This window comes from Vombatus ursinus, unplaced genomic scaffold (genome assembly GCF_900497805.2).
Source record: "Vombatus ursinus unplaced genomic scaffold, bare-nosed wombat genome assembly UNPS02014874.1, whole genome shotgun sequence".
NCBI classification, from domain to species: Eukaryota; Metazoa; Chordata; class Mammalia; order Diprotodontia; family Vombatidae; genus Vombatus; species Vombatus ursinus.
The window spans coordinates 1,126,503-1,143,818 of record NW_020954652.1 but is presented as its reverse complement, the minus strand read 5'-3'; the positions used below and the strand labels follow the sequence as shown (position 1 = coordinate 1,143,818).

General features: G+C 38.6%; 1 protein-coding gene across 1 annotated transcript in view; it reads right to left on the bottom strand.

The window, feature by feature from the left end:
- EEA1 (early endosome antigen 1) overlaps nt 1-17,316 on the bottom strand; it is a 112,785-nt gene that overhangs the window by 13,805 nt on the left and 81,664 nt on the right. The window contains exons 16-22 of the mRNA XM_027842456.1: nt 16,950-17,063; nt 15,579-15,734; nt 13,245-13,384; nt 10,994-11,324; nt 7,856-7,954; nt 7,431-7,625; nt 2,117-2,299 (exon numbers count right to left, since the gene is read on the bottom strand). Of these exons, the coding sequence (XP_027698257.1) occupies nt 2,117-2,299; nt 7,431-7,625; nt 7,856-7,954; nt 10,994-11,324; nt 13,245-13,384; nt 15,579-15,734; nt 16,950-17,063 (1,218 nt within the window). The remainder of the gene's footprint in view (nt 1-2,116; nt 2,300-7,430; nt 7,626-7,855; nt 7,955-10,993; nt 11,325-13,244; nt 13,385-15,578; nt 15,735-16,949; nt 17,064-17,316) is intronic.

Below are 17,316 nucleotides of genomic sequence, written 5' to 3'. Positions count from 1 at the left end.
GGGGGGGGAATAAATGAGACAATATGTGCAGGGCACTTTGCAAACCTTAAAGAACTACAGAAATGATAGTTATTTCTATTAGCTTACATAATGCATTCACACAGATAGTTCTAGTTGTTATCATAGCAATACATTAAGAGATAAAGTCTTAGTTTCAGTTGTGCCCATGACTTTGTCACCAAAGAAGTAATTCCAATGAGATGCATCACCCCCAGTTTGACAAGGATATTTTAACAATTAACAAACCATTTATAAAAAGCCATTTGAATTCTCACAAAGAACTTTAGAGCTCAGACATCTGGACTTAAATCATAGGATACCCATCCTAAATATACAGTCATAATGAGAATCTCCTTGTCCTGTGACAAGTGTCTAAAAGTAATACCTTCTGAAATGCTGTCAAATTACAGAGTTCTAAAGATTCTGTAGAATGACCAACTTAGGTCATGCAAAATGACAGCTAGGTATCACAGTGGATAGATAGAGTGCCAAGCCTGGAGTCAGAAAGACCCAAGTTCAAATCCAGCCTCCCACACCTACTTCTTGTGCAAATCCTGGGCAAGTCACTTAACCTGTTTATCTCAGTTTCCTCATCTGTAAAATAGGTATAATAATAGTGCCTATTTCCTGGGGTTGTTGTGAGGATCAAATTTGATATCTGTAAAGGATTCATAATTTCGTTAAGGCGGTCACCCTCCATCAACAAAGAAGACAAGCCCTTTAGACTTTGTGAAAATGGTGTTTAAGTAACCCAGGGGTGAGCCTTTCTCCACTGAGCTAGGTGGACCCTAAGATGAGACACGCAGGCCATCACTGACCCATACCTGAAACACTCCTAGGTTGGTAGAACCTGCCAAAGGCTTCCAGAAATCAGAGTCCCCCTTATGCCACAATAAGGCATAAAGAAAGGACTTTAGTCAAGGTTTATTTTTCCTGCCTGGCATCCTATATACATACAGTGCTCCTTATCAGATAAAGCATCTGCATCAGTAAGTTCCATCCCTGATCTTTTTTCAAACTACAGCATTTCTGGTCTGTTATTACTGTTTTAGTCCAATATAACTTGTATAGGTATTTTATGAAGTAACTCACAAAACCCTTCTCCAGTGCCTCATCATGCTTTTCAAAGCTATGCCAACAAAACATGAGCTCAAGTAGGTTCTTCCAAACTGGCAATGATTTGAATATGGTCCTGGCAACATATGTCCAAGGGCATTCACAGCCAGGGTTAGAGAAGTTTACCACTCACAGGCTGCCACTCAGTGATGAATTATTTGGCCATGGCAAACCATGACACAAAAGAAAACAAATACAAAATGGCCCTCAGCACTGTGTAGCCCCTTCCAAGTGTGCATGGATGGTGGCTAAATGGAGGAAAGGGGAGCCAAGGGTGCTAAGAATCACATTTTTTAGGTTAGCTACAAACATTACTTTAGTTATCAGTACTATCAATGTCAGGGATTATCCAGGGATCAGCAGGCAAATGTGTTACTCAAAGAACTGAATCACAGCAATCTTGACATTTACAACATAAACAAAATCAGAAGATAAAAGCTGCTGCTAAATAGAAGGATAGCTCACAGATTATTCTTGGCAAAGTAAATATTATAGCAGAAACCTAGCAGGACCTAGGTTCAGATCCTGAGCCTCACTACCTGTGTGACCTTGGACAAGTCACTGAACCTCCCTAGGCATCAGGTTCAAGAGATGTAAAATAAAGAAGCTAGACTGATTTTTAAGGCCATTCCAACTCTGGGCCTTTGTACATGTCCAAAATGTGCTCCCTCTTCAAGTCTCCTTTCTGGAATCTCTAGTTTCTTTTAAAGCTCAGTTCAAGTGCCACTTCCTACAGGAAGCCCTTCCTGATCTCCCCCACTGTTAGTCCTCCCTCCTCCTAAACACACACACACACACACACACACATCTATGTACATATACATTTTATATCAGCACTGTATCTATTTTGTGTTTCACTATACACAACCACATTACATAAGCTCCTTGACGGCAGGGAATGCTGGTGCTTACTCTCAGTGCCTGGCACAGGCACTTCATAAATAAATGCTTGTTTACTGAACAAATGCCTATTGAGTTCACCTCACAGAGCTTGCCGTACCTTGAGATCCTGTCTTGTTGCTAGCAGCTCAGACTCTTTCCCGTAGAAGTCAGACTGAAGCTGTTTGAGGTCTTCCTGACTCTTTTCGTACGTGTGCTGTAACGCTGATAGCTTGTCTCTCTCTGCTGTGAGGTCCTGGGATGAGAGCATTATCTGCTGCTGTAGTTTATTCTCAAGCTCTGTCTGAAATACATAAAAAGTGGCTTAAAAATTACAAATCGGAAAAATAGCAACAAAACTGTAGAACAAAAAGTTGGATTTATTTCGGGATTCATTTGTACCCTGTTCCATTGAGAATGATATGAGAAAACACCAGATTATATGTAGCTTTGTGCTCTAAAATTCCATTTCTTTCAAAAAAAAATTTAAGTTCGGACTATAATTTTATCACACTGATGAAAAGGGAACTACAAAAAAAGCTATTTTCCTACTTAATTTTTAAGTGATGAACAAAAATATTAAAAAATAAAGCAAAATAAAAAATCTAGTTCAACAATTAACTGTTTTATGTTCTAAAGAATTTAAAAGAGGACTGTCTGGGAAGTCAAAGGACTCAAATTTAAAACATCCCTTTTAAACTTACTCCTGTGCCCTAGGCAAGTTGCTCTACCCTCTCTGGACCTGAATTTTATCATCTCTACAGATTACTGACCAGCTATGATTCTGGGTGGTCTAAGAAGTCGATTTATGATTACAATGTAGAGACTAGTCTCCTATGAAAGACCAATAAAATTATCTTGGCTACAGAGCAGAAACTAGAGCTAATTTGGAATAATCTTGTGGGCGCAAGGATAGAAAATGTTATTCTGGATTAAAAAAAATTTTTTTAACACATATTTTTTTTTCTTTAGGAAATACATTCAATTGGACTATGCTTTACCCAGGAGTTTTTTGGGGGTTTTTTGGGGGTTTTTTTTTTTTTTTTTTGGTTAGACAATGGGGTTAGCAAGTGTTATGTGTCTGAGGCCAAATTTGAATTCAGGTCCTTCTGACTCCCAGGCCGGTTCTCTATCCACTGAGCCACCTAGCTGCCCCTGCCCAGGAGTTTTTAACCTTCTTTGTCTCATGATACAACCTTTCTGCAGTCTAGTGAAGCCTTTGGGTCCCTTCTCAGAATATCTTTAAATGCATAAAATAAAATACATGTAAGTACAAAGAAAACCAAAGGTTAATGAAAATAAAGATGTAATTTTTTTTCCACCTAAGTTCATAGACCTCCTGAAATCTACTCATGGACCCCAAGAATTAAGAGCCCCTGGCTTAAACCATCTCAGACAAATGACAGCTTGACCATAGGCTATCACACAACCTTCCTCAGTAACTTACCATCATGGATTCCTTAAATGGAACCTGACTCACTCATGCTATCCTTTTTAGCCCTGTCTTCTTTTTACATGGTACTCAGAAGAGTTACAGATCAGCTGGCCATCACCTTCCTATAAGAGATTTTCATGTATTTGGAAACTACTGTTAAATTGTGTTTTGGAATTAATTCTCTTTGACCTTGTTTTCCAGTTCTTCACTCCCAAGTTCTCCACATAAAGACTCCAAATTATACCAGCAGGAGAGAACAGACACTAACCAGTGATGATCATAAAGAAAGACAGCATTACCTCATAGTTCCTGCATTCTATACTTGTTTTTATGTATTACAAGGCTGTTCATTTAAAAAATTTGGACCCATACTTCTGACCTACCATCACCTTGTTAGTCCCTTTATTTTGAAATATTTGTATTTAAAGCTTTTATTTGTTCCTGAAGTATACCTATCACTTTATACTTGTCTATACTCTATACTTGTCATTCTCATCTATGTTTCTAGCCTCTTTTCTAATTTCCCAAGGTTATTTTTAATTCGATTTTTTTTATACAAAGGCTGACTATTCCCCTGCCCCAGTCAGAGTAGTCTATAATAAGGTTAATAAACATGCTATTTATTCCATCATATAGTTCACTGATGAAAATGTGAGCTAACAGTAAGAAATACACTCTTGAATCTAAAAATCCTGGACTAGACTAGCTAGTATAACAAGATTATACCCATTAACCAAAGTTTTGAAAGAAATGTCTGAAAACTATTAACCTCAAGAAAAAAGACTGATAAAAAAAAATTTTGTCTTTCTTGAATATAATCAGTGGAGCTATAGTACTTTAAGAGGGGAAAAAAAATCTAATGAACCATTTGTGCTAGACTTTTTAAAGACTGATTCAAAAATAAGATTTCAAAACTTAAATGAAAACATTTTTATAAGTCTATTCTGTCTTTTGTCACTGTTCACATTTATACTATAAACAGTTTATACTATAAACTATATTTTAACCTCATGCCACTGAATTGTTAATACATAAAACATTGTATCTGCTTCTAAGTGGTAGTAATGTTAATTCAGTATCTTCCTTAAAAAAAGTATACCCATGCACAAATAAAAATAGCTACATCACCAGAACAGGGAGAAAAGCATTTTTTTCAATTAAGAAAAGATCCCAAATGAATCTCTCCTTTACAATGAAGATGGCTCTCAGTCCATACAAACATCAGAATATATAGAAAAATAAAAAGGAGGGGGAAAAAAGCCTAGAAATCAACTTAAAACAGGTCACAAAACAAATGTTCCTTATGATTACACTTAAAATAGAAAATAAAAATTTCTTCTAATTACATGAAACTTGACACTGCTGACATTTCCAAATGTTATTTCATTTATGGGTTTAATTTTTGACATTTCCACTCAAAACAATGCTTTTCTAAAAATTCTCAATTCAATTTCTAACACACTAGGATTATCTAATCTTGCTTTAGATGGAATTAAATTCAATGAAATATCTACTACTGTGTGCAAAGAATTATAGCAAGAGAAAAGGTCGAATAAGAAACAATCTCTGCTCTGTAAGGGTTTAAATATAGTCCAGGAAAGATGAACAGAATGTAAACAAAGAAAAAAGGCTTTATGATGTATGAAGTACAATGGAAAAGATCAATTCTAGCTGGGATTGGTGGTTAGAGAAGCCTTTGTAGGGTTAGCAGTATTTAACCAGGAAGGAAAAGCAAAATCTCAAAAGGCAGACATGGAGAGGCATACACTCCAGGCATAATGAAGGTTGGAAGACAGGAGATAGGGAAAAGTGGATATAGGGAGGCAGATGGGTTCAAAAGCAAGTAGCCCATTCGGGCTGGAGGGTAGCATGAAGAAAAGCCGAACCACAATGGAGAGGGGCTTGAATGCCAGACTCTAAACAGGAGTTTAGACTTTATTCAACTAGCCATGGAAAGGCACCACAATGTTTGAACAGGAGAAGAACTTGGGCAGCACTGTGCAGAAGGGAGACTACTGTGGCGTGAGCGTGCAGGATGAACTGAAAGAGAGAAGAGCCTGAAGGGAGAAAATCAGCTAGAAAACTCGAACAATTGTCCAGGTGTGAGGTAACAAGGGACTGAACTGAGGTGGTGGTAATGGAAATGAAGGGGGCAAATGCAAGAAATACTGTGAAAGTAAATTCAATAGGACTTGACAGATCATCTATGGGACACAAAGGAAGGAAAGGTAATGAAGAAGTTCCTAAATTTCAAGCAGAAGTGCCTAGAAAACATAAGGGTACTAGTAATACTAAAGAAGTCAGGAGGAAAAGCAGGTTTGGTTAGGAAAATGAAAAGTTTGGTTAAGACTAAGAAGAGAGGCCTACTCTGGAGACATATCCACACAGAAGGAATAACTGTGATTATCAGGGAAGAGAATAAAAGAGGCTGGGGGAATGTTGACATTAAAGGAATGAGAAGAGGAGCCATGGGAGAGGACAGGGAAGACTGGAGAGGTAGAAGAGGGTGGAGCAGCTACAGAAACCAAGGGAAAGAAAAAGAGAGTCAACTACAGGTCAAGGGACTATGAAGAAGCCCCTGGAGTTGGTGATTAGGTCATCGGACAACCTTAAAAAAGAACTTCAGTGGAGCAGGAGAAAAAGATAGATCACGAGGGACGAAGGAGTGAAGGAGGAGAGTTTAAACTGCTCTTCCTGGAAGCCTGAAAGTAACAGAAAGCAGAGACAGATAAAGGGCAGCAGGGGCAGCAGGGGAGTTGTTGGGCGTTTTTTAAGAAAGACTTTACCTGAGCAGTTTTGAAGGAGGAAAGAAAGGATCAGTGAAGAGAGAAATTCTGAAAATACAAGAGAGGGACAGGGATTACTGGTACTACAAAGTCCCCAATGGACTAAATAACAGGGGGAGGGATTATCTTTGGCAAAAAAGAAAGCCATCTCTTTCTCTGAGACAAGAGAGGGGAAAAGAATAGAAAATTAAAGAGGCTTGAGGGGCACAGGAGGGAAGTGGAGGGAACTCATACCTGATGGACTCTTCTCACTAAAGAAGAAGTTAAGTTTATCTGCTGAAAAAGTAAGGAGGGTTGGAGATGGTTTGGGAACTCAGGAAGAATGGAAAAGGTCTTAGGCAGTCAATCACTTTTAGATGCAACAGGGAATCAATAAGAAAAAAATTAAAGAATTAGTCGAGCAGCAATAAAGACGAAGTAAAATAACATGAATTTGTTACAGACTTCATCAATGTGGCTTCATGACTTTTTTTAGTTATAATCAACTACAAAGGAGTGTGAGCTGAGAAAGCAGATGGTGAAGGCAGCAATGAAGTTACCCACTGATTAGGGGCAGTTAAAAGACTAAAGATTCACTATGAAAAAAAAAATGTGTTCAGTTAAGAGTGAGATGGATAAAGGAACAAGAGGAGGTATGAAGTAATGCTACTTTACCAATAATAATAATAATTATAGCTAACATATAGCACCTACTATGCACCAGGCACTGTGCTAAGCACTTTACAATTATAATCTCATTGGATCCTTACAACCACCCTGAGAGTTAGGTAGGTACTGTTATTATTCCCATTTTACAAATGAGGAAAACTCAGGCAAACAGTGGTTAAATGACTTGCCCAAGGTCACATAGCTAGTATGTTTCTGAGGCTAGATTTGAACTTAGTCTTCTCAACTCCAGGCCTGGCACTCAATCCAATGCCTCATCTAGCTAGTGCGAAAGAGTGGCAGTTATATAAAAGGTAACAAAAGAATTTATGCGAGCTAATTCATACTTCTTGGCTTTAAAATAGAGAATATGATTCCACAATCATACTTAATATATTTACATACTAAAGTATTTGCAGCAATATCCAAACTTTCTATAATTTTAATGTTGAAAAATTCCTTATTCACATATGAACTGCTCACTGATGTGGAAATCATTAATTTGCTTACTTTACCACGCTAAACATTGCATTATTTTACAAGAAGAGCAAACGGACACAGTATCAGACCTTCTGGGAAAGTGTCGTTTTCATTTTGTCTTGAAGTTCTTCAGTCTGCTTCTTTCTCTGCTCGAGTAGTTGCTTTAGTGAATTGAGTTTCCCCTGAAGTTGCTGCTCCTCTCTTTCCCTTTCTTTTGAATCATTTTGGACGTGTGAGACTTGTTCCTTTGCAGAGCTGGGGTGCAACTTCAACTGCTGAGCAGCCTAGGAAAGGAGAAAAGTTAAAACAGCTTTATCAAATGATCCAGAATCATTCTACCCAGTTACTGATGTACATGACATTTATCACAGTAACACACAAGTTACCACTATCTTTCACACTGAACAAGCCCTCCTATGTCCTAAGCATCTCTGCTGAAAATAATTTCAAAATGTAAAGGCTTTATTTACATCCTTTTAAAATTCTTACTGTCATAGGAAGAAGAAAATCTTACCTCCTTCTCCTTTTCAACTAACTTCTTTTCCTTTTCATTCTTTTCCTTAACGGCACATTCAGTCTGCACTTGATGTTTTAGTTCCTTGCAAATCTTTTCCTGTAAAATTAAAACTATATTATCCAAGGAGCATTTTTAAAAAGAGACTTAGGTACTCTATAAATATTTCAAGATATATACCAGGCCATGATGGGAATCATTAAATTACCCACTATTCAATGGGTGGGAACATCTCACACACACACACACACACACGTACATGTACATATACACATATGAACATACATGCATATACACGCACAACAGGGTATAAAGAACATGTCTTGCAATGAAAAGGAAAACCTAGTAACAGAGAGGCAGCATTTACATAGCACTTCAAGGTTTACAAAGCACTTTACAGGGTCCCTGAGGGCCTCGGTGAGTGGGCTATCCATTCTGCCTAACTACCTCACTGCAATATAGAACAGGGATAGGATTTAGAGTTGGAATGGATCTTGGAGGTCATCTAGACCACTCCCCTCATTTTATAGATAAGGAAACTGAGGCTCAGAGAAAGGGAGTGACCCATGTGTGGTCCTATGTGTAGTTGTGGCATAAGCCACATTCTCAGATCACAATTCCAGAGATCCTTCAGTACACTACAGACACATGGCCTCCTCGGTGCAGCAGACTGTGTGAAAGAATTCCGGGAAAGGAGGCTGGAGCCAGACTGAGTAGATGCCAGACTATAAAGTTTGTATTTTACCCTAAAGGGAAAAGAAGCCACTGAAGTTGTTTGAGCAAAGGAGTACCATAATCAGGCCTGTACCTTGGGAAAGTTATTTTGGCAACAGACCAGCAGGCTGGGGTGAGGAGAGATCAGAGACCCCTTAGGAAGCAGTTACAGGCAAATAGTGACTCAGCCTTGAACTAAGATGGTGACCATGGGTGATGAGGAGACGAATATGAAATATGGTACGGAGCTATAATCAAGAGGAGATGGCAAATGACTGCACATGGAATATGGAAGAGAAGGAACAGCCAAATCTATAGACCTCTGAGCTCAGGGGTGGGAGGGACCAGAAGGGAGATAAGCACTTAAGGTGAAAGTTTTGAATAGCTCCTGTGGTGAGTATGATGGTGACTCAATCAGGGAAGAATAAAAGGACTGCCATGCAGCAGCAGGTAGGACCAGCTGAGATGACAGAATAGCGGGCCCAGCAGGCACAGTTGCAGAAACTCCCTCCAGAAGCATTCTGGTAGCTCTGGGGCAGGAAAAGATTTTGAGAGTGACCCAAAGTTGAAGACTGGCAGGATATGAATGGTGGTAGGGCACAAGAGCAAGAGAGTCAAGGGTGAAAGCAACACACAACAGAACTTACTCAAGTGTGGGGTAAAGATGGAAGAGGAGAAAGTGGCACCCAAACAGTGGTTGCTGGACTGGGAGAAAAGGGAGAAATTGTGAGGAGCTGAGATTGCAATGGCATGAAAAACAGGTTGGGGAAGAGAGAGAAGAATGAGAGACTATGGTAAGAGAGTGAGCTGGCACACACCTATACTGCCTGCAAAGGAAGCCGAGGCTGGTGGATCACTGTGGCAAAGGAGTTCTGAACTGCAGGAGGCCAAGCTAATTGAGGGTCTGTACTGAGTGAGCCTGGGATGCAGGGGACCACCACACTGCCTAAGGAGAGCTGAACTGGCCCAGGTCAGAAACAGAGTGGGCCAAAGCGCCTAGGCCAATTAGTAGTGGGGCTGGGTCTCTAGGTAGCTGCTACACTTCCAGCCAGGATGAGGTAGGGAGAACCAGTGTCAAAAGAATAGAAAAAATCAAGACTATTGTAAGAGAGGGTAATTTCAGAGTTCAAAACCATGGAAAATATAACAGCTGTAAGCAAAAATGCGATCTAAGATTCTAACATCCCTGCTAAGGAAAAGCAAGGCCAGATGACCATTAGGGCTATTTTACAGAGGAAGGTACTGGTTGGCCGGATGGTCCCTGAAGGAGGGCAGAGATCAAGGGGCCAGACCTGGAAGAGCTTGCTTAAAAGTTGGTGCCATTTCTCTGTTCTTAGACTCCACAGAGAGTTCATGGCACCTCCAAGATTATTTCTTAAAAATAACATGTTTTATTTTGTTACTTTACTTGGTATCTGTAACTCAAAGAATACTGAAGATCTCAGAGACAATTTAGAACAAACCTCTCATTTCTGAAATAAGGAAAACAAGGCAGAGAAGGGAAGGGACTTGGCAAAGGTCACAGAGGTAAGCAGCAGAGTCCATTCTTGAAATCAGGACAAGAGCTCTTTTTAAATAACCAAAATACAGAAAAAAGGAACTAGAAGACATCTCAAAAGGTCATCTGATCTAGTTTCTTAATTCAGACAGGGACCTGAATATATATGCCTTCAGGATCAAAGGATTTTAGAGTTGGAAGGGACCTTAAAGCTGTCCTCTAGTCCAGTGACGTCAACTGAAATGGAAATGGACAGAAGTATATTGACTTAGGAGATCACATATTAACATAATCTATTTTGTAATATATTTCTACTTAGTTGGTTAAACATTTCCAAATTATATTTTAGTCTGGTTCTGTCATGCTGGGAGGTTTTGGTGTCCTCCAGCTGAGAGTTTGACACTTCTGATCTAGTCCATCCCCACATTTACAAATGAGAAAATTGAGACAGGAAGGTTAGCTGATTTGCCTGAGGTCACAATGCGAAGTAAGGAGCAGTGCTGGGAATTAAACCCAGGTCTTTGTCTCCAAATCCAGTTCTTTTCCCAAAAGTTCTTCCTACCTGCTTTTGCAAAAAATGGTTGTCGATGCAAGTCTTAAATTTCTATTTTCACGAAATGAAATTGTATAATCATGTCTCAATTTGTTTTATTTACCTCCAATCTAAATTTTCCTTGCCTTTTTTGGGGATCAATTTCATCTTATGTGGTTCTCATATGTAGAAAACGACCAGTCATCACCCTCTCTTAAAAACCCTTTGAAAAAACCAATTCAGTCTCTTCCACTCCCTGTACCACTGGCCCTCAAAAGGAAATTAAATAGAAATGCAAAAGAATACAATAAGTTACTGAATAAATGCCCTAAAAAGATTACACAAAATATAAAATAAGCATGATATCCCAGAAAAGTAAACAGGAATAACTAACCAATTCTGCTGAAGCTGTTTTTCCACTCTGCTTTTCCTTTTCTAATTCATTCTTTGAGTCTTTCAAAGACTCGGAGGTTTTTGCTAATTTGTCTTTGGTTGTGGAAAGTTCCTTTAGCAGCCGGTCTCTCTCCATCTTCACTTGTTGTAAGTCTGTCACTGCTGCTTGCATCTTGCCATCCAATTCCTTACGCTGACTCTCTGCGTCTTGATGTAATTTCTGAAGTTCTTGCTTAAGGTCGGATTTTTCCTTCTCATGTTTGGACAGCATTTGTGTTGCGTGTTCGAGGGCATCAGATTTCTTCCGTAGATCCAAATGGGCAGTAGAGACGCTAAATGTTTTGTGGAAAAAAGTTTAAAACCTTTAAAAGTCAGTATTAGTAGCATATGAATATATTACCCACAATTTTTTTTCTTTTGTAGTCCATAAGTGAAATTAATTTAAGGATATAATTTTATAGAATAATTGAGCTGGAAGGGACTTTAGGAGATCAAATGATCTAAACACCTTACTTGATAGAGAAGGGACCTGAGATTCAAAGAAGTCACATGACTCACCCCAGGTCACAAAGCTAGTGACAGATCCAAGCCTAGGATCCAGTTCTCCTGACATGCAGTCAATGCTCTGTCCATGATCAAGTTTTTTTCGTGCACCTGGAAGGGAAATCTCTCCTTCTGCTAGCCCCTAAGTAACACAGGGGGCTTTGCTACTTTCCTTTTTATGGCAAAGCATGAAACACAGCATATGAGTTAGCCCAGGCCTACAGAAGTGAAGTCGAAGTCTTTTCTTTCTGGAATAGGGTGGGAAAGAGTATTTCCCAACAATCTGTTCTAGAACCAAGAGGTAACTCTGGAATATATCACATATACTCTCTCTGTAACTTAAAGAGTTCTTAAAGATTTTTTGCCAACAGAAGAATAAATGTGTGGCATTTTCAACATCTCATTAACTAAATGACATGAACTAGGTAGATTAAGACTGAGCTAGTTCAGCAATGGAAACTATTAAATTCTCTAGGAAAGAAATAAAATCATTCCTATTTGGCTACTTGGTTAACATCACTTTGAGCCCACATCAAGGCCTACAGCAGCAGGGGAATTGACTTCTACCTCATCAACCACGTTCTATTGGGGATTTCTTTCTTTCATAGATGAGACAGCCACTGAGCTCCCTTGCAATTCTCAAATTCCGAGATTTTTGTGTGTCTGCGTCTGTGTGTGTGTGTGTGTGTGTGTGTGTCTGTGTATGTGTGTGTACTACATTTTCAGTGTGCCTTATAATCACTACAAATTCTACAACACTTTAATAAAGAATATTTTCATTATGATGACAGCTGTATAAGCAACATGCTTAAAGCTAATAAAACTTAAAATTTTCTAACTTTTCATCCTCTGGATCACATCATTACAACTCCTTCTTTTCCTTCTCTCATGAAGATTCAAGAAAATAGAAAAGCTGAGCATGTGGAAGATTAGAAATGGTAAAATATTAAATTTTTCTAATGACAAAGTGGTTCTCAAAGTTAGTAACAGGATTTAAGACCACTATGCTCCTACAACCAAAATAGTTGTAAAATAAAATGGTTACTAAATAGGTTGCTAAAATAGTTAGAATGCCTCCCAAGCTGTCCTGAAGAGTCAAGATCATGAGTTTCCTTTGCCACGCCCCTTAAATTTTCTCCAGATTATCCATGGCCTTAACCACAGGAATACAGCAGCAGCAACCAAAGCAATTGGAACAGAACCATGAGCTGTGAGACTGTGCCAAGCAGGGTTTCTAGGGAGAGCCAGGGTGTCCCTCAGGGTCCCCTGTGAATGCCAGGTCAGTCATTACTCATAGCAGTTTGAGCTGCTGCCAAGAGAAGACTCGCTGCCCCACTGGCTGACGTGTGTGCCCCCTCCCTGAGGCTGTGGTCCCAAACAGCCCCTTCTTTTGTTAACTCCACACTGTTTTATTCAAATTTGTGAGTAAATCCAGGCAACTGCTTTACCCTGGTCAACTAGATAGATGACTCAAAAAAAAAAAAAAAAACCAAACCCAAAACTTCCCATTTCTTGCCCTACCCAAAAGAAACAAAATGGCTCTACTGGATTATGATAGTTTTAATTTCCATTTCAAACAAACATTTCCATACATGGATTCAACACATTTAATGTAAACATTTAATAAACATGAAATCATGTCAACAATATGGAACCTTTGTGGAAATAGCAAAATAAACAATATCCACTTTGAAACTATGTTGGCTTACACTTCTCTCTCAGCTTCCAGCTGTTGACTCAGCTCTGCAGCTCGGAGATTTAACTCGGCATTCTGCTGCCTTTGCTCTTGTAGATCATGTAAAATTTGTTCCTTACTTGCTTTAGCTTCAAGAATATCAGCCTCCAGTTTCTATGAAACAAAAAAGTTCAACTTTAGTGGCTACTTTAGTCTAATTAATTGAGAAATCTTGAAGAATTTCCTTACATAGAGTCCACATTATTCCACTCTTGTTTTCTTGGACCAGTTTTTCCACAAAAACAGCCATGAAACACTCCTTTAAATTATAGGAAAAAAAATTCTGAATAGGAATTCTGAACAGTAGAAAAAAATTTACATGCCACTTTTTGTTTTTTGGGTGGAAGTGAGTAGGTCTGTGATATTATCAGTGTGGAGAACTCCTGATGTACAAAAATCCCTCCACTGATGCAGATCCTCAATCATTCTTGGAAAGCAGCCTGAGCACCACAGCCAGGACATGTCAGAGGCAGAACTTAAACTGGTGTTTTTCTGACTCTACTTTATCATGCTGTCTTTTTAGTGGAGATCAAAAAATTCAAAACAAAGAAAAAATGAAATTCCAGATTTATAATTAGAGAAATATTATCCTTCAAAATAAATGACATCAGTTTAATTATTCACACATAATTATTTCACCTATTCTAATTACTGTAGTCATTTATCTGTTTAAACTATTTAGATAATGTTCTCATTAAAAAATTCTGCTCTTTCTGCATAAAGCAAAAGAAACATACATACGATCACTTAAAGTATTGTTTGAATAACTAGACACATTTTAACAGTTCTATACCTGCTAAATACAACAAATAACTTTGATGTGTGCACACACACACGCAACACATATGCACATACACACACAGGCGCACCCACTCAACCCACCCCAACGCACACACACAGAGTTCCAAAATTCTTAATGCAGTTTTAATAGCTAAAACAATTATTAATGTTTAATAACTTAAAACTGCACTCAAGCTCTTGGATTATCTCACGTATTGTTATGCTTAAAACATTCAGAAAAAATGTCTCAAAACTATTTTACACAACTGAGTTTAATTCTTAAAAAATTGGCTATAAAAAGCACTAGCATATTTCCTAGGATTATTAACTGTACCTCACTGGACTCTGGATGGTCTGCTAGTAAGGTTACAATCGCATAGAATCTCAAGGTTAAGAGGAAATTTTTTTTTCTCCAAGCTTGAAACTCACATAGGAATTTCTTTTCTCCAAGTGCTTAAATGGTCTCTACCTGACGACTGTGAGTGACAGGATTCTTAGAACCTTCTGACAAAGCCCATTCTATTTACTTTGGGACAGCTCTCATTGACAAGGATTTTTTTTTTAAATACACAACTTTTTTGCAACTTCTACCTAACTTTGCACTCTGGAAGCAAACAGAACAAGTGTAGCCACTCTCCTAGATGACAGCCCTCGGACTTCTCAGCATCCTCAGGTTGGTAATATGCAACCTTCTACTCCCCTACCATCCCGGAGGCAGTCCTAGGGTGACGTTCTTCCTAAAAATGAAACCCAGAACTGACTTGACACAAGTGAATCAATGGATTTCCATTCACTCCTCTGAAGACGTGGTTGGTCCAGAGCAGAGAACCCCTAGGCCACCCTTCACCCTGGACAATGGGGTCCTCTTAAGGCAGCCCAGCATGCCATTTTCTTTTTTGCTGCAAAATCACACACTGTCAATTCATATTAAGCTTAAAATCAACTCAAATCTTTCTGAAATCAACTGCTGTCTCACTGCTATTGGCCTTCTTGCATACTTGAGCAGCTTAGTTTTGAACCCAACTATAGGACTTTACATTTATCCATACTCAGTTTTATTTAATATTTGGTCCATTATTTTAATCTATCAAGATCTTTTGGTTCCTCCAGTCTATATTCTAACACGGTAGCTATCCCCGCCCCCCGCAACTATCACCTGAAAATCTAAGCATTCCATCCAAATCTCAAATAAAAATGTTGGACAGTTAGAAAGGTTTATAGGACCCTTCCCTGGAGATCTCTCTCAGTCTCCACAATACTCATTAAATGGAGGGCTGTGGGAAGACTCTGCTAACTGCAGGCTAATCAGAAAATTCTTGTCTTTCTTTGATGATTCTTGAATTTTTAACATCTCAGGGTAATCATTAATAATATCAATTTTCATCATATGTAACTGTAGATTAGAATGTGTAGGTGATTAAGAGGAATTTTATAACAGAAAAAATTTTGGTAAGAAAATGCTTTATAATAATTGTTTTTTTACAAATTTTACAAATTTACAAATTTTTACTATTATTTTATTACAAACCTTTACTTGGCCCTCTAATTCTTCAGCTCTCTGTTCATAAGAGAGCTGCTTCTCTTTTAATTCCTTAATGAAGGTTTCCAGCTGGGCACAGTGATCTTGCTTATCATGTAGCTGGGCAGTTACTTCATCCAACTGATTACTGATTTTATTGAGCTCCTACAAAGGAGAAAATTTAAGAGTGTTTCAGTCAGGCTAACCTACTTTTGTCTCAAGATTATATAATCTACATACATAGATTACATAAAACTAATTGGTATAATTGAAAATCAGCACTTCAAGGCTCCATGATTTAAGACGTAGATGGACATCAACCCAGATCAGGGGTGGAGAATCTGTAGCCTCAAGGCCACATGTAGCCTTCTAGGTCCTCAAGTTCAGCCCTTTGACCGAATCCAAACTTCACAGAACAAATCTTCTTAATAAAAGGATTTGTTCTATAAAACCTGGACTCAGTCAAAAGGCTACACCCAAGGACCTAGAAGGCCACATATGGCCTCGAGGCCACAGGTCCCACCCCAGTCCCTGACCCAGATCACAGCTCTCCACCCCTGCATATTTTCATTTTCCAAAGTCGCTGTGGCTGCAAAAATGTATAACTGATAATCCTTCTGGTAACTAGCCTGTGGTCTATACACTGAGACAGTTCTACCTTCAACACTTTTCTGATTTTTTTTTAAAATGCTTTTCAGGGGGAAATTACTTTAGGAGTCACAATGATTAAGCTAAGGAGAATAACATATCTTTTAATATTTTAAGGACATAGGCTTTCTTCAGCATGGATCACAATACCTCAATCCCTTAATGTAGTGTTTCTCAAAGTGTGGTTCAGGGGATCCCTGGGAATCCATGAGGTCAAAATTATTTCATGATGATACTTAATTTCTCGTATGGCAAATATCTCTATCCATCTCTCTACCTACCTATCTATCTAAAAATCTACATAAACAAAAGCTTGAGGATGGGGGTCAATAATTTTTATGAGTATAAAGTGCTGCCTTCATGAATAAACATTGTACGTTGCTGTGATTGAGGAAAATTCATCATCTGGTAACAACCTTCTACAAACTTATCAAGGCTAAGGCTAATCTTCAGACAATATCCACTCTTTCACTGGGCCCAAGCTAGAAACCTCTCCAGCTCGATGGGCCCCCCTAAAACTCACACTCTGCTGGCATAGCCTCCAAGCTATGAGGGCGTAGTGGAGAACTTTGGTGGCATTAAGTGTTGTTGCTACCATACTTTTATACCGTGACTAAATGCTCTGAACCCTCACTAGATGCCAACATGCATGTAGATATAACATGTAACTCTGCCAAGTCATCTTTTCAATCTATATCAGTTTAAGATATAAGGTTGTTTTACTTCTTGTACCTGTTGCTTGTCTTGCAATGCATTCTGAGCTGTATCCAAATGATTCTGAAGATCTGCTCTTTGAGCAGTTTTTGCTGCTTCAGCAGACAGCAATAATTCAGTTTTTGCTATAATCTAAAATAAAATGAAAAAATCTCTAATTTATATTCAGAATATTATTTTTATTTCACCTTACATCAATGAATATCATAAGCCCATTTCTGAGGAACTTCTGAAATCATATTAGAAATTATTAGGGGCAGCTAAGTGGCACAGCGGATAGAGCACTGGCCCTGGAGTCAGGAAGACCTGAGTTCAAATCTGGCTTTAGACACATAACATTCACTAGCTGTGTGACTCTGGGCAAGTCATTTAACCCCAACTGCCT